Source organism: Erigeron canadensis, chromosome 4 (assembly GCF_010389155.1).
Source record: "Erigeron canadensis isolate Cc75 chromosome 4, C_canadensis_v1, whole genome shotgun sequence".
Taxonomy (NCBI): Eukaryota; Viridiplantae; Streptophyta; class Magnoliopsida; order Asterales; family Asteraceae; genus Erigeron; species Erigeron canadensis.
The window spans coordinates 42,343,948-42,362,126 of record NC_057764.1 but is presented as its reverse complement, the minus strand read 5'-3'; the positions used below and the strand labels follow the sequence as shown (position 1 = coordinate 42,362,126).

Genomic DNA, 18,179 nt, shown 5'->3' with positions numbered 1-18,179 from the left:
GCTGAAAAACCTGTGTGATAATTTTTATAAAGTAGTATAGATTAAAAAAGGATGTTTAAATACATTAATCCAGACCGCAACGGATTGTGTGGATGATGATGATGATGCTAAAATTTTGATTATCCAATTCAGGGAAAAAGATTCAGCTCTCAAGTTCAAAAGTTGCAATTTCTAAAACAGTCGCACATTGTGTGGGCAAAAGATCACCATGACGCTTCTTAGACGGTCTCTTGAGAGATCCAGGTTCAATTTTTGTCAAATGCAAGTTTGGAAATGGAAGTTAACCACCATCAATGCAAAAGAAAAAAATTGGGGTTTCGCAAGTACTAATGCGATGTATGAGATTAAGGGGTTTACATTGATCTATCTATTTGTTTTTTTTTTTAAGTTTGGCTAAGGAATAGAAGTTTTACCATGTGAACTTCATATGAATTAATTTTAAATCGAACAACAATTTATAGCATCTCGCGCATCGCGCGGGTACAAGACCTAGTAAAATATATAACTATATAAGTATAAGTTAATCTGTTCTTATATGCATAAATTTATTCAAATAAACCATTCACATATAAACATAAAGTTGTAATTTAAAAATTCTCATTAACTTTTTCACACACACACACACACACATATATATATATAGAAAGAGAGAGAGAGAGAGAGAGAGTATAAATTGATCTGTTGATATGTGAATGAAATTATCTACATATACTATTCGTATACGAACATCAAATTATAATTTATATATTTATATATTTTTATTTCAAATGTTTCTCACATGAACCTTACATACACACACATGTATAAACTAGCAAAGTTAAATGAAGTATCGTTTTTTCTAGAGACAGAGGTCAATGGTTCAATCTTTACTTCTTGCAAAGTCGGAGGTCTTTATGCCTTAGGTAGAGTTTGGAAGGGGGCTCTCTACATTAAGTAAGGGTAAAACTATTAACATCTCAATCTTTCTCAAACATCGTCATAAATGGTATTAGGACCCAAAAATCATAAAAGACAGTATTGGGTGGTATCGTCATAGATGATATTAAGACCCAAAATTGTAAAAATGTATACGCGGCTTATATATATATATTTAAACTTAGGTATGCAACTTAGTGTTATACTTTTTTTTTGACATTAGTGTTACTATATTTTTTGAACAACCTTTTTTTTAACATTAGTGTTATCTTAAAGTCTCACACTCAACATGATTTTTTTGGGTTTACCCACCCAGATAACCCGAAGCTTGTTCAATGGGTAAACATATTATTCTTGGAAATCGAATTACCCGAACCAAATGACACAAAATCCATATAAACCGACCAATCAACCATATTACAAACAATCAAATAAGGCTGTGCGGAGTGGGTGCAACTCCCCCCGACTCTCGCCCCTTATCTCCAACTGTCACCCCCCACACCACCCCCCGGAGCCCGACTCGCCTCTCGCCCGACCCCCTCCTCTCCATTGACTTACACGTTGACCGAGGAATTTAATACCCCCCACCGGCTAGTTTGACTAAAAAAAAAATTTTTTTTTCCCCTATTTTTACCTCTTTCTATTCCTTTTCCTTTTTACATTTCACATACAACATTTCTTCATCCATCCATCTTCTTCATCATTTTTTTTTTCTAAAATGTTTCCCAACAACAATTTCAACAACAATGCTTTTAACCCGAATAATCGTATTCAACGTCCAAACAACCCAAATCAACATCCCGATATGATGAACGACTTAAGTTTACTAAACAATAATCATCTTTTTCAATTGATTAAACATTTGTCCACAAATCAACAAATGGGTATGGGTATGGGTTCGGGTATGGCTATGGGTCCGGGTATGGGTCCGGGTATGGCTATGGGTCCAGGTATGGGTATGGGTGGTTCGAGCCAACATGAAACTTTTGGTGGGTCCTCTAGCCAACAAAACACTCCGGGTTCATTTTTTGATCGTCAAAGACTAGTTGATACTCCACCATCGACACAAGATTCTCAAGATTATGATATTGTTCAAGAGACACAACCACCACCTTAGCCATCAAAACCGAGGCGCCATAGGAAAAGAGTGACCGGTGTCGATGAACCACAACTAAGAAGTGTCTAACAAACATGGTTACCGGCGGAAGAAATGAATTTAGCTACGGCTTGGCTATCGGTGACTGAAGACCCGGAATGTGGTATTTTTCTTTTCATGCATTCTAGTATATATAATTTTTTTTAAAAAATAGTTTTTTTTATAAAAAAATCGGCTGTACATAATTTTTTTTTAAAAATTTGTTTTTTTTAAAACAGTTTTATTTTTTTTAAAATCCGCTGTTATTTTTTTTTTTTTTTAAATCTGTTTTTTTTTTAAAAAAAGTTTAATTTTTTTTAAAAAATTTGTTTTTTTGTTGTAGGAAATTATCAAAAAAAGGGGGTCTATTGGTCACGAATAACGGAGGCTTTGACGACATTAGAAGAAAAGCCGAAAGATTACCGTGACCCCGAAGTTGTGAGTGCGAAATGGAGGAAGATACGTCCAGTTATCCAAAACTTCAACCAAATCTATACTCGAATCGGTCATGCAAGTGGGGAAAATGATTTGGACCGTGTTAGTAGGGCCAACACTGAGTATGAAGGAACTTATGGCAAGGCATTTCCGTATAGTTCAATTTGGGGCAAAATTAGGTATATTACTTTTTATGATGTTTAATAAAGTTATTTATGTTTAAAATATATATTACTTTTTATTATGTTTAATTATGTTTAATAAAGTTATTTATGTTTAAAATATATATATTACTTTTTATTATGTTTAATTATGTTAAAAATATATAAAATTAGGTATAGTTCAAAGTTTTATCTCGTGGACAAAAGCACTGTGAGGACCAATCTCGGTCAACCCACGGCCAAAAGGTCGAAGACTTCATCATCCACCGATCCAGTGGCTAGTCAAGGGTCAACATTGACCTTAACGAGTTTGAAGAGTTGGGTGATAATGATGAGTCGGTGTTTCAAGAACAGCCGATTGGTAGGGACGCATCAAAAAAAGCGTCGAGAGGGGAAGCCGGGTCGAGCTCGGGAGGCAAGTAGGAAAAGGTAAGTATCTGGAGACATTTGAAGGAATAGCGAAAAAGTTGGATAAGTTGTTTGATATGAGTTCGAAGAAAATTGAGTTGAAGAAAAAGAAAGTTAAAATTATGGAAGAAGAACACGATTGGAAAGTGTTGGCTACCGACTATTCCCACCTTGAAGAGCCCGAGAGAAGTATCGCCGAACGCAAAAAACAAGCACTTCGTGAAAAATATTCGGCTTGATTTTAGTGTTTCATTTTATGTTTAATTAGTTTGTATTTTTAAGAACTTTGTTATTTTAAGAACTTTATTTTTATGTTTAATTAATAGTAATTTTAATCATGTTTAATAAAATTAGTTATGTTAAAAAAATATATATATTAGTTTTTAATTATAACAAAAATAAAAAAAATCAAAAATAAAATTAAATCAATCATCAAAAATAAAATTAAATCAATCATTACCATTACCACAGCACAAGTCGCCCCTACCTCTCTTCTTCCCACTTCTAAAACCCTGGTATTTCTCTTAAAACCTCGACCTGCATCCATCGTTCCATATCCATTCCCCTAAAATCCTAAATCCCTTTCCTATTGTGTCTCCGAATTTCTGCCTCTCCATTCATTCTCCATCGGCAATTTAAGTTTGTACACATACCAATATACCATCGATGTGGACATCCGACACGGACCTTGAAGTTCCTGAGGTTAGGATCTTAGTCGTCAGTGACCCTGGAACCGGAAAATCTAGTTTGATACACGCGGCCGCATATCCTGAAAGTTGTGACGGAGCAATTCCCCCCAAAGTTCCAAGTAGGATGCCACCTACTAGGTTTCCGGAAGATATGTTTCCGGATCGTGTTCCGGTTATTGCTTTTGATGTTGGGTAATACAACGCCGTTTGTTTATATGTAGATATATACATTTTTTTTTTATGGGATAAACTTATATGCTTCTACCCCTTCACACATTGATTTCAATCACATGCTTATATATGTTTAAAAAAGATTAAAGATTATATTAGTCATTCCCTTTTTTTTATTATATACATATATTTGGGTAATACAACGCCGTTTGTTTATATATAGATATATACATTTTTTTTTATGGGATAAACTTATATGCTTCTACCCCCTTCACACATTGATTTCAATCACATGCTTATATATGTTTGAAAAAGATTAAAGATTATATTAGTCATTCCCTTTTTTTATTATATACATATATTTGGGTTAGCTTATTAGCTTATTTAATTCCATTTACATAATCCCCAATTAATTAACTTATTTGGCTTGTATAAATTTAGATAAGTTCATCCAAACACTAACACTGCATTCTCGAGATTTTTTGGTAGAAAAAGATTGGATAAGAATGGATTGGATAAGAAAGGGAAAAAAAATTATATCAAAAAAGATATTCTTTAGTTTAAAGAAAATCAAAGAAAAGAAAAGAAAGTTAAGAGTTGAGTGTATTCTTGAGTTAGAAGAGAAGGAAAAGAAAGGATAAAAAGATCCAATTTTATATTTATAACATTATAGCATCTAAAACCTATATATAAGTTTGAGGGGTAAAGTGATAAATTTATCACTTTTCCTTCCCAATCTTGCCAAAAGTGGCAAGAAAAATTTTAGACCAAAACACCATGTTTTTCCCTTTCTTTCCCTTTCATTTCTTTTAAAACAAAAACTCAAGAATGCAAAAACAAAAGATTTCTTACCCTTTCTTTTCTTATCCCCTCAAAACAAGAATGAAGCTTAAATAACAACTTCCTAGTCTTAAGAAACATAATCTAACCCAAATACCCCTTTGTTGCTAGAATTTTAGTTTGTTTTGAAACTACTGATAAATGGATGTTTTCTTGTTTTAGTGCAGTGGATGAAGAGGACAACCGTCAACTTGGTCCATTCCGGCGTCTTAATACTTCAGTTGTCCTCGTTTATTGTAAATCTACCTTTGATCGTTTGCGTACTTTTTGGCTTCCCCTACTTAAAAGAATTAACAAGGTATGATCTTTTGTAAATTTATGTCTCTGGATACGCTTCTACTGCCGAGGGGGATTCAAAGTTTGATGATTACAAGAACGTGCAGTTTCTTCTTGTCATTCTGGCGGGTAGTAGGTCGGAGTTAGACAAGGATTCAAAGTATGATGATTACAAGACCGAGAAATGGATCTCAATGTTGATGCGAGAGTTTCCACAAGTCGAAATGTGTATTGAGTTTTCACTAGGCGACCGTAGTCAAGTTATGTCCGTATTTAATATTTGAGCTTTTGTTTGCACATTTACATTTTTGTTTTTTGGTACTAACAAGGTTTGTTTTGTCCTTATTTAGATCCATGACGTGTTTTACGCTGCCCAAAGTGCAATACTACATCCACGTGGTCCACTACTTGACCCCGAGACTCAAATGTTGAGTCGTGAATGTGTATGGGCATTAAAGAGAATTTTTATAATGTGTGATAAAGATAGAGATGGTGCTCTAAATGATGCAGAATTGAATGATTTGCAAGTCAAATGTTTCGATGAACCCATAGTTACATATTTTGTGAACGGAACTGTTGCCTATAATTGTTCCGAAGGAGTCAATGAGAATGGCCTTACCTTGAGAGGTTTTCTTATGTTAAATGAATTATGTATTGCAAAGGGCCTTACAGAAGTAACCTGGACTGTTCTAAGAAAATTTGACTACAATAATTTTTTAGAGCTTAGCGATGATCACATTTTCCTTCCAATCCGAAGAACTCCTGATCAGGTATAAGCTTATTTTGGTATATGTTTGAATACTAATTGTCTAATTATGTTTAAGTATTGTGTAAATGGACACGTATATTCATGGGCAGTGGTTATTGGGTAGTATGCTATTACATAGCCAGTAAAGGATGGTTTAATTTTCATGGTTTGTTTTGACATTTTGTAGACTGTGGAGCTGACAAGTGAGGCTCTGGAATATCTCAGAGGGGTGTATTCCTCTAATGACAGGGATTATGTGTGCTCTTTGATCTTTTCACATTTGAGATTTGAGTGCTATGTGGATACGAGCTGTTTGAGTGAACATGCAGTGGAGAGTAATGAGTTTGGAGGGTTATCACTGGACGGCTTTTTGGCACAGGTTATCACTGCTCGTTGATCTTTAACACTTGCATCCGACTGGATTTTTAACTTATGCCGATATATATTTGTGGGATGCAGTGGGCTTTTATTACACTACTAGACCCAGTCTTTAGCGTGGGCAGCCTCATACAACTTGGATATCCTGATCATCCTTCTTCTGCAGTAAGAGTTACCAGAGGAAGATGTGTTGACCGCAAGAAGCAACAGTCTGACCGAAATGTCTTCCAGTGCTTTGTTTTTGGGCCTAAGGAGGCGGGAAAGTCCTCATTGCTGCAGTCTTTTGTTGGAAGGTCTTCCACTAAACGAGATCCTTAATATTGAGGTGGCAGGATAAGAGGGTTTATGGGTCAAAATAGTTACTATTTTATACGGGTTGGGTGATGGGTCAAAATAGTTCAAGTCTTGTTATGGACATTAGTTGTTTAATTGATCAGTTTATTGGCATGATATAATAATTAGAACGTTTTAACAAAGACTGAATTTGAGTTAGATTATTTAGAGGAGTTTAATGCATTAAAAATGTTTTTTTGGTTATATTCGACATGTTTAAGCTGTTTCTTTTTAACCAATTTATTTTACTTTATATGCTGGACAGAATAGAGATAAATACAACCGTAAGCGACTCATTTGTAAAGTTGTATGAATGGTCAATGACTACTGCAAAAAGTTTCACTAGTGGTTTTTTTAATTGTTTGAACTGCAGGCCGTTTTCTGAAACTTGTACACCAACTTTCTGGGAGTATATAACAGTTAATACTGTTGATCATCCTGACGTAAGTGCATTTTTGTTAGCAACATTGAATGCTGCTTGATGGACTCCTTGAGTTTATAAGTTGTTTTGCTTTTATATACGAGTAGAGGTGAGAAAGCTGACACGTTTGTTGATAGGTTGGTCGATTCGGGTTTTGCATTATCTTTTAACGGGTCATATTGGGTATACTAAATGAAACAGCTATTAAAGGAAATGGATTGAACGAATGTTATCTTAGTTGTTTTTGGTTTTCATACATAAAGCTATATAAAATAATAATTAACCTTATTCCAAATTTTCGTTTTTAATTGAAATAACATGATTTTTGTAGACATATTTGACACACTAATATGTTATAATGAAGTTAAAAAGTTTTACAAATGACTTTTTATGAAAAATTTAGGTTTATATGTCGTGCCACCTCTACGTGTGAGATTCAAATCTTCACTAAAACTTACAATAGAGTAACAAATTAGCAAAAACTAATAAACCATATAGAACATTGCTTTTATATGTTAACTTGATTTAATATAGTATTAGGTATATGTTGTTGAATTTCACATAAAGCAACATAAAGAAAAGGTGTTTATCAATACTTATTGTACTTAAGTGGTTACATGAAGCTATAAAAAAAGATTCTATTGTTTATTAGTGTACAAGTTAAAGTACACTTCAATCGGTATAAGTCAATATAGTTTTAAATAGTTTTGAAATGGTATAACCTGTTATCACTCTTCTGTAGACCCCCTTGTGTATACACAGGACTGTAAACTACTATTTTACTGTATAAGTACATCAAGTTAGTATTTCCTTTTTAGAATTTAGCTTATGCCTTCATTGACGTCTTCTCTCAATAGCTGTGTCAATATCCTTATCTCGGCTCTTTCTTGCAGGGGACACGGAAAACTTTGATTTTACGAGAGATCCCTAATAACATGTTGCTACTTCGCGAGGTTGCTTTTTCAGACTGTGACATAGCAGTATTTGTTCATGACAGGTAAGCTGAAAATGTTTGCCATTTCACCTAACTTGATGGGTTGTGTTATTCACTTTATTTGAATTTGAGTTAGCAATTCCTTTCATATGTAGAAGTGGTAAAATGGGCTGTTATGTAACTGCCCAAACTGTTTGGCTACTTTTAACCCGTTTGACCCGTTTTTTTTTACTTCCTACTTGTTTAACCTTTTGATAAATCATTAGTCTTGTTCTTAAGTAAATAAACGGGTTGATGTCCCACCTCTACTAAAATATACAGGCATATGAAGTTCAAGCAATGTCTATGCCTTGTAGTAGATATATGGTCTATTCTGTTAATTATGCTAACTGGAAGTTTTTTTATTCTTTCTACTTGCTTATTTTCAACATAAATTTTTCTTCTGCCATCCAGTTCCGACGAGTCTTCATGGTTAAGAGCAGCAGAATTGCTTACTCAATTTGCTAGTTACATGGAGTCAACAGGGTATGAGGTTCCATGCCTCATTGTTGCTGCTAAGGGCGACCTTGCACCATACCCAACTGCAATACAAGATTCAACCAGGGTATACATATGTTTAGTTAAAGCAGTATACTTGAAGACTTCTAAGGGCGAAGACTTAGTGGTTTACGGTGATAGGAAAGAAAGTTCTATATCCGTGTATACTTTTGCTCATGCCAAACGCTACATATCTCATGGATGCCATGCTTATCTTGCCCACATCGTAGATGTTGAGAGGCAACCCTTATCTATCGAAGACATCCCTATCGTTAAAGAATTCACCGATGTTTTTCCCGAAGACTTGTCGGGCATTCCTCCTGAACGGCAAGTTGAGTTTTCCATTGATCTTATTCCGGGGGCTAACCCCATTGCTAAAGCCCCTTACCGTTTGGCTCCAACGAAAATTCAAGAAATGATGAAACAACTTCAAGAGTTGTTAGACAAAGGCTTCATACGACCTAGTAACTCTCCATGGGGTGCACCGGTACTTTTTGTAAAGAAGAAGGATGGAAGCATGCGAATGTGCATCGACTATCGCGAGCTCAACAAAGTCACTGTAAAGAACAAGTATCCTTTGCCTAGAATCGACGATTTATTCGATCAATTGCAAGGAGCTTCGTATTTTTCTAAAATCGATCTTCGATCGGGCTACCATCAACTCAAGGTACGTGATGAAGATATTCCCAAAACCGCTTTCCGTACTCGTTATGGTCATTTTGAGTTTGTTGTCATGCCTTTTGGTCTTACTAATGCTCCCGCGGCTTTCATGGACCTCATGAATCGTGTTTGTCGTCCCATGCTTGACAAGTCCGTGATTGTTTTTATCGATGACATTCTTATTTATTCAAAAAGTTCTTCCGATCACGAAGTTCATCTAAGGGAGGTGTTGGAAGCCCTTCGTAAAGAGAAGCTCTATGCCAAGTTCTCCAAGTGTGAATTTTGGTTACGGGAGGAGCAATTCCTTGGTCATGTGGTTAATAGTGAAGGAATTATGGTAGACCCGGCTAAGATTAATGCGGTGATGAAGTGGGAGCAACCCAAGAGTCCGTCGGAGATTAGGAGTTTTCTTGGTTTAGCGGGCTACTATCGGCGTTTCATTCAAGATTTCTCTAAAATAGCTTCTCCCTTGACCAAATTAACTCGCAAGAATATCAAGTTCGAATGGAAAGATGAACAAGAGATGGCTTTTCAACAACTTCGTGAAAGGCTAAGTCAAGCACCGGTTCTTGTATTGCCCGATGGTCTTGAAGATATAGTGGTGTATTGTGATGCATCATCCAATGGCCTCGGTTGTGTTCTTATGCAACGAGGTAAAGTTATTGCTTATGCTTCTAGGCAATTGAAAGAGCATGAAAAACGATATCCCACTCATGACTTGGAATTAGCAGCAGTGATCTTTGCCTTGAAAATTTGGCGCCATTACCTATATGCAGTCAAGTTCACCATCTATTCCGATCATAAAAGCCTCAAGTATTTCTTTGAGCAAAGAGATCTCAACAATCGCCAACGAAGATGGCTGGATCTTTTGAAAGATTATGATTGCGAGATTTTATATCATCCCGGGAAGGCTAATGTGGTAGCAGACGCTTTGAGTCGGAAGAGTTCTCATCATGCTTTAGTTGTTTCTCCCCTATGGGTCTTGATCACCAACAATTTCTTCGATCAAGTTAAAGAAGCTCAAGAAAAGGCCTTGCAACGAGATCCCAAGAGAGAAAGAATTCAAGGCCAAATGCAATATTTCACTAAGGATTCTCATGGCCTTACTTTACGTTTTGGGAGGATTTGGATCTCATTCTCTTGTGAGTTGAAGCAAGTTCTCCTCGATGAGGCTCACAAATCCAAGTATTCCATTCACCCCGGTGCCACAAAGATGTACCATGATTTAAAAGTGGAGTATTGGTGGCCCGGAATGAAACGTGATGTGGTGAAGTTCGTTGAGAAATGTTTGACTTGCGCACAAGTGAAGGCGGGGCATCAAAAGCCTTATGGTATGATGCAACCGTTGGAAATTCCCAAATGGAAGTGGGAAGAGATCAAATTTACTTATATTAATTATAATAAGTTATTAACATGAAGACTTCAAAATTTTGATTTTACGATTCGAAATCACAAGGCTATTTGCCATCATCCACTATGTTTACAAGTTTCGATTTTGATGTGATTGTTAAAATATAAGGTAAATCCAAAACTTTAACTAAACATATATTATATTTATCATTAATGTTTATTATAACTTAGCTTCGATTATTAGTTTATTTTAACCATAATTTATTTCAATTTCACAAATCATTTATGAGGCATATTCGAATCTCTTTATGATGCAATCTACATAACTACCATACATCGTACAGGTATTAAGACTAGTAATATAACTAAAAGAGGAGGTTGGGGGTATACTTGGCACCCCTAATCCCCCCCCCCCCCTTTAGCCTTACTTCCTCCTTATTAATTCTCTATTTTTTAAATATTTATTTACTAAAAAATGACCGACTTTTAATAAAAAATCTTATAAAAAAATCTTTATTATTATTATTATTTATATATATCATCTAGAAAAAACCCTCACATATTCTCAACCATAAGAAAAACCTACGACAAAAAAAAAAAGAAGCTATGATTGTCTACCAAAAAGGTTTTTTTACTTATATACTATGTTCATATTTAATCATTATTATTTTAACATTGAATTCTTATGTTATTGTTATTATTATCTCTTTTAATTTAGTTTGTTGTCCATTGTAGGTTCATTATGTCTTCTTCTTCAACAACAAAAAATAAAACCACATTAGTTTATCTTGAAGATATTAAGCCAACACATGTTAACGATCACCTACGACTTCATGTTTTGCATGTATAGACTGTTTGGGAGTGGAACAACCCGAAGAAAATCAAAAAGTTCGAGATTATCTTTGTTGATGGATTGATATGTATTTTTCAAATTATATACACTACACTTTTTTTTCTTTTCTTTTTTTTTTGACTAAAGTTGAAATATAGGTAAGCTGAAATCAACATTTATATGAAGTTAATTTTCATATGTTTCTTCTTTAGCTTTCGTATTGATTAAGTTGTGGTATTGGTCATACAATTTTGTTTCTCTTTTTATTTAACTAAAGTTGAAAAAATAGGGGTAAACTAGAATCAATATTTATATAGAATTAATTTTCATATGTTTCTTTTTTAGTTTTAATATTCATTAAGTTTTGATATTGGTCATAAACTTTTTGTTTCACAATTATTATAAGATTTATATATATCTTGAGACTACCCGTCCGATGGACGGGCATAAGCACTAGGTATATGTACGTATAAAATCGTGTGGATTTTTTTCTACCATTTATATGCATGAAAAGGTTGCAGCTCAACAAAAGCATATGAATCATCACTCCAACTAGAATCCATAATAGATTAATAGGAAGAGATTTTCAAGAGCGAATAGATAATAGAACATACAAATCCCAAGCTAACTGGTATTGTAACGCAGCCTTTAAAATGATCACCGTTTTTATTTTAAAATGATAAACTATAATACGCTTACAAAATGATCACCGTTCTTATTAATGATATTTAAAATAACTCTTGGTAAGATAATTAATGATATTTAAGGAAATAATAATTTTATTAAATGTTTCTTAACTAAGGGCACTAGTTAGCAAATCCTTAAATAATATCACCTAAATGGACGAAAAGATAATAAGTTGTAAAGAGGAAAGGGCAAATTTGGTATAATAAAACAAATTAAATTCATTTAATGAAAGTGTTATTTATATTTGGAAATTTGAAGATAATTAATGATATTTAGACAATGCCCAAGGGGCCAATAGCATTTCCCATAATATAATTAGTTGAAAAATACGCTTACAAAATACCCATACACGAAAATATGTCAGAAGTTCTTTTAATTGGAGGCAACAGTTTGATCATCTCCAAGACCTAAAACAAAAAATCCCTAAATCCCTAAATCTAAAAATATAAATTGTAAAAGTTTGATTAAAAAAGATGCCAATTTAGAAGTAGAAGCCCATCCGTGTTTATGGTTTAGGGAAAGATTTTTTATTTTTGTTTTTGTAAATTTAGAAGATTGGATTGATTTTTTTAAAATCTAGAATTTTTGAAATCATCAAAAGCTAATTTAAAAATCTTAATAAGTTATTAGTATATTGTCTTTAAGATAAAGATAAAGATCATTCTTTTACCTTCTATTTACAATTTACTATGGTGTTCATACATTAATACAGTACATTTGTATTAATATATGCAACCATATGTTCTTACATAAAACCAATTTACTTTGAGCTCTGGCAGGTACTTGTTGTGGCTCATGACAAAGATAAAATTTATATTTGAAAATTACCAAACAACATCACATATACAGAGGTATAAGAATGTGTCTCAAGAACATGAAAATACCTTTCTTGAGGCTTAATAGCCCACACTTTATATTTCTGCATCTCTGACATCTCTTCACGACTCAGGTTGAAAATCTCAGCAAACTCTTCACGAGTCTTCTCTGCTATCATATCAATAACTACTTTACGCACCAGGTCAACAAGGGTTTGGATTTGGAGATCGTAAGCAACCTAAAATGAAAACAGAAGAGTATGAAGCAAAAGAATAACTATGGAAATTTATTTAGATAAAAAGGGAAAAAATAGAATTTAAACCTTGAAAGTATTCATTTTTAGATTTCAGAAAGACACATACTAACAACATAGAACACAATAATTCACAAATAGGGCTACAATCAAGCCATGCCACTACCTTGGTTTTAAAAGGCGATAGGCGCAAAAGAGTGATAGGGTCCATTTCGTAAGTAAAGTGCACACTTATGAAAAAAAATATAAATTATTTATACAGTATTTATAACACATAAAATACCAAAACACCATCAGTAAGAGCCTCACTTAAGTCTGGCATTGGTAATTATCATAAATATATAGAAAATATAATAACTTTATTAAACAGCCGATCTCAAGCTTGTAAGACTCCACAACATGACCCCGGATTTACCCATAAGCTCAAAACGAGCCATGATTGAGCTCTATAATACGAGCTTAGGCGAGCTCGAGCTCGGCTTGCTCACAAATTTGTACCTGATTAAACAGCACGCATAAATAGTTTAGACGACACACATATATTAGGGTATTCACAAATTTGTACCAAATTGATCAACACGCGCATGAATAATCGCTACCAACATTTGTGCAGCTTTATAACAGTCAGAAACGGAGATAGGAATAGGCCCACATTTCGTAAGTTTTCTTCAGCCCAATCCAAAAAATTTAAACAGAGCCCTCCCCAATTTATGGGTGTATCCCTATACGAGCCTTAAAAAACATTAATAATAATATCACTAAAAATTAAAAGAACAAAACCCTCATCAGTCATCATCGGTCATTCCATCTAACTTCTTTCCAAAATCCATCCATACTCCATATTATTCAAGTAAGGCTTCAGTCCTTTCACATTTAGATTAATTCATTTAATTATTCAAATGATAAAAGTGCTTCATATTTAATTAAGTGATTGTTATTTTAATTTTTCTTTCTTGTTTACTGGGAATTTGATTTTCCATATATTGCTTGTTCTAAATTTTAATTTAATTCAATTAGTGAGTTAGTAACTTAATTGATGAGATTCTAATGTGTATTAGAAGAATAGAATCTGTGCAAAAGTTACTAACAGCGAACAACTCATTAAATGGATTTTATCATTTTAATGTGTACTGTGTACATTAGCACTTAATTGTAAATTTTATTGATGCTTTAAAAGTCTTATTATTGTTTATGTATATGATGATAGTGTTCTGTACTTATGTGGTGTTGGGCTAAATCATGCACAACAAACGAACAAGTGATTTTTTCTTTCAACCCCCGAGTAGACGTTCATCATCCAGTATCATTTGAAAAAAAGACATTGTGACAGTTGAGCATCATTATCGAGTTGATGTATTCATTGCAACAATTGATAGTAAATTGCAAGAATTGAACTCCAGGTTTAATGAGTCTATGACTGAACTTCTCCAACTTAGCGTTGCTTTAAACCCAACAAAGTCCTTCAATAGGGATGATATTCTCAAACTGGCAAAAAAAAAAAAAAATTCTATCCTTTGGACTTCACAGAGCAAGAACATATCCTTCTGGATATGGAGCTACAACACTATGAGCTAGATGTACCTTATCATCCAAAGTTGAAAAATGTTTATACACCTTCCGAGTTGTGTAAAGGCTTAAAAAACATAGAGAAGTCAGAAATATATCCAATGCTTGATAGGCTGATTCATCTTATATTAACTCTTCCAGTTTCAATGGCAACGAGTTAAAGGGCTTTCTCGGCAATAAAAATTGTGAAAACATGGGTGATGACTTCCTTAAAAGTTGTTTGATCCTTTACATTAAAAGGGAGATTGCTAAAACATTTTGTACGGATAAGATAAAAGATGATTTGCTTCCAAAAAAGAAAGACGTGCCCAATTTCAAATGCCCAAATTATAAGTTGTTGATAGATATAAAGTTGTTAATGAGTTTCTGTTGGCTTTGTTTTTGATATAGTTGTTATCTATGACAGGTTAGCTTTTGATAATATGAATACGTTTCTAGGACATGGATTAAACTTTTAAAGATTGATTTGGCAAAGCTTATGCAGATAAGTTTATGTATTTGAAACAATATCTATTACTAGGGTCTTTTGTCGCAATGTCACTTTTACTTGTTAGAATTTGATTTTAATGATATTTTAGACCGTTGGAAAATAGGTATAATACAGTAATGAATAATAATGAAAAAAATAAAGGAAAATAGAAGCGACAGAGGAAAAGAAGAGATACATACTAGCAAAATATCCAAAAGAAGGCGCTGATTCTTTTGGAGAAATTCGGATTCCAAAACCTTATAATTCTCAGTGTTGCGCTCCTCATATTTTATGTTAATAATAAAGTAGACAACTTGTTCAAGAATATGGCCTGGGACTTCGGTATAGACTTTTCCAAATTGCTTAGTGTCGATAAAGTGTTTCAAAAATCCAGACTCCATGGCAGACACCGCGAACATTCGACCGTCGGAACTAACACACACCAGACGCGCCTCGTCATAATTATTTAGCACGGTCATAACACCTAATTTCGAAAGCGCATCGGATCTTTGACTTACTATTTGACTTACTATTGACATGGTTGATTTGGGGGAAGAGAAGAAAGAAACCCTAACTTTAGACGGCTGATTCGAGTTTCGCTACCATACATTTATATTTGTAGATATATCCTAATTGAAATAGTTTACGCAGAGCGGAAAAAAGAACCAAACCCTAGTAGTTGAACTCGGTTTGGTTTTTCGGGTTTTAGAAATATAAATCGGGTTTTAGTAAAAAGTTGGAAAAAAAGTCGGTCTGGGTTACACGGTTAGATTAAATCTGGTTTTGATCCCGATAACCAAAAACGGGTTTGTGTGGGGTCAGTCCACCTCTAAATTCTCTAATTACAGATGAATAATGTTGGGCTTGGCTATATTTCAATTTATATTGCAAAAAGGCTCATTTGATAACATATTGGATCCAAATAGGTATGTTTTTTCATTTGTCATACAAAAGTTTGAATGAATGTATTTGACTTTATAAATGGATCCAATACATTTTTTTTTACTTACACGATACGGGACTGATTTTTTAAAATCTTTTAACATTGTTTTTTATCCGTTAATAATGCAGTTACACTCTAGAATAGAGGATCAAACCAAAATGAAGACCAACCAATCCATGTATGAACGATATCATGCAATACATTATCAACACAACATTTATGAAAATGCTAAATAGATCGAAACAGATCGATATATAGTTGCAAGTATATATAACGGTGATTTACAAATAGCCTACATAGTCCCTATAAGGCCTCTCCCTAAGGGAACCTCATCCACGCCTCTTTCACACCTCTTTCACATTGCCACATCAACTTTTCTCTCTCTTCATCCACCTCTTCCACACTTACTCCCTATAACCCCTCTTCCACAACTCAATTTCGTTGAAGCTGACCCCACACACGCTCCTTGTTGCCTCATCTTTACTCTTCGATGCACCGAAGCCAGCGGACGAAGAACATGGTTGACGAGATGCTACCTAAGGTGTCTTGGTTGAAGACCCATCGAAGAGGCGTCGATGAGGTCCTTAGGGAGTGGCCTAAGAATCCTCGAAAGTGAGATTATATTCTTTCGGTTGTTACCAAAGTGTAAGATGGGTCCTTTTTGTTACAAACAAATTATGTATAAAAATCTCGCATAGATAGAAAACTGATGTTAATACCTAACTACAACTGTCAGACCTCGATCGAAGCATGAAGTACAACATAATATTTACAGATTTTTGATCTGAATCTTGTCTTAGAAAATAGAAAGTGCAAAACTAATAATGCAATTTACAGTGGTAATTAACTATTCAAGTACACACCCTTTTTACTTCTTCAAGATACCTCGAGCATTATGGTAATAACATTCATGTAACATGAAATAGATTTTTTCAGGTAGAGCATAAAATGCATTCACAGAGCGAGACCATTCATTTTTGTAAAAACTAAAATTCTTCAGATTTAACACTTTTGCTTCACCTTGACATATTGGAAAGTGCTCGTAAAGTTTGGTCAGTAAATGTAACTTTGTTCCAAATTAAATCCATCCGCATAAGCGATATAAGTTGTTGTGATCGATCGGGCCATATACTTATTGTCTTTTCGCTTTCAAGGTTAAATTAACATAGTTTAGAAAAGTGTTTGTTGAACATGCTCAAAACTTTTGAACCATGATGTGAGCTTACAATTACTCTAACCAACTCTTTTGATAGTCAAAGGGCATATTTTAATTTCAAATATATTACAAAAAAAGTATTCATAGTTTGGCAACGACAAAACCAATCTCGTTAATTAAAAATGTAAGTTAATACATTTAGTCACCCAGCCTTTGACAACAAAAAATCCTAGTTTCTCTTCTAAATAAGAATCTAACAGAACATGGGAGGAAATTTTATCAGAATAACAAAAAGATCTAAATTACTTCGTTTTCATAGGTTATTCAGTACCCGTTGGGCCTCAAAAATTCTTAATCAATCTTTTTTATTTGTATGTATGCAGAGTTGTTTTTTATATCACATGTTAGAGTTTTTTACAGAAGGCTATGTTTATTATATTTTTACACTTTTATGTTTATATGTATTCTCAAACCTATTAGGCTGTTACCCTTAATGTCGTCGGGTGATACTCAGCAGACATGCATAGCTTTTTATGCTATTTTCAGCTGACATGTATGGTAACTAAACTCTTTATACTTTTTGACTTTTACTCTTTTGTGGTCGGAGGTCCTTACAGAAGCAGTCTCTTTACCTTTGAGTAGAGGTAAGACTGTCTACAGCTCACCTTTGCTATACCCCTGTTCAAGGATTGAGTTTTGTTGGTTGTTTTTGTTGTTGTCAATTTCTTATATATTTTACTCTAACGGTCCTTTTGTTTTAACCCATCTTTAGTAGAATTTTTTTTTCATAATCCATATTATGAAGAACCCTCAGGTATTCAAAGGAAAAATAATTCTAGACAAACTATGAAGTATGAAACGATGAAGTACAAAACAAAGTTTAAAAATAGGTAAACTTAATAAAACGGATAAACTCAAATTAATTACTCACCAATAAAATACGACCCCCCCATTCTGATCTCCACGAGTGACGAGTTCGGCCTGTTGATGGGCCAGCTGAACTGTCTCAGCCCAATGGGCTTGCCATCTCATCACAATTTTTATTTTTTTTATCCCCGGTAGCGGG

The 18,179-nt window shown here is 34.0% G+C and overlaps 2 protein-coding genes across 4 annotated transcripts; one reads left to right on the top strand and one right to left on the bottom strand.

Annotated features, from left to right (window-relative positions):
• Nucleotides 1-3,720: 3,720 nt before the first annotated feature.
• LOC122597662 (mitochondrial Rho GTPase 1-like) lies at nucleotides 3,721-7,911 on the top strand. Its single transcript, XM_043770234.1, has 8 exons — nucleotides 3,721-3,935; nucleotides 4,917-5,052; nucleotides 5,102-5,299; nucleotides 5,381-5,800; nucleotides 5,966-6,157; nucleotides 6,238-6,449; nucleotides 6,863-6,932; nucleotides 7,804-7,911. Exons 1-8 carry the CDS (start codon nucleotides 3,721-3,723, stop codon nucleotides 7,909-7,911), a joined length of 1,551 nt encoding a protein of 516 aa, XP_043626169.1.
• A 273-nt stretch (nucleotides 7,912-8,184) lies between these two features.
• Nucleotides 8,185-15,741, bottom strand: LOC122594865 (SKP1-like protein 7). Of its 3 annotated transcripts, none has more exons than XM_043767165.1 (3): nucleotides 15,215-15,741; nucleotides 12,795-12,964; nucleotides 8,185-8,425 (listed from the first exon to the last, which is right to left on the bottom strand). In XM_043767165.1, exons 1-3 carry the CDS (start codon nucleotides 15,551-15,553, stop codon nucleotides 8,362-8,364), a joined length of 573 nt encoding a protein of 190 aa, XP_043623100.1. In that variant the 5' UTR covers nucleotides 15,554-15,741; the 3' UTR covers nucleotides 8,185-8,361. The 3 variants fall into 3 exon arrangements, with proteins under 3 accessions (XP_043623100.1, XP_043623101.1, XP_043623099.1); XM_043767166.1 differs by lacking the exon at nucleotides 8,185-8,425 and adding an exon at nucleotides 12,220-12,317 and having other exon boundaries at nucleotides 15,215-15,738; XM_043767164.1 differs by lacking the exon at nucleotides 8,185-8,425 and having other exon boundaries at nucleotides 12,707-12,964; nucleotides 15,215-15,735.
• Between the last annotated feature and the right edge of the window lie 2,438 nt (nucleotides 15,742-18,179).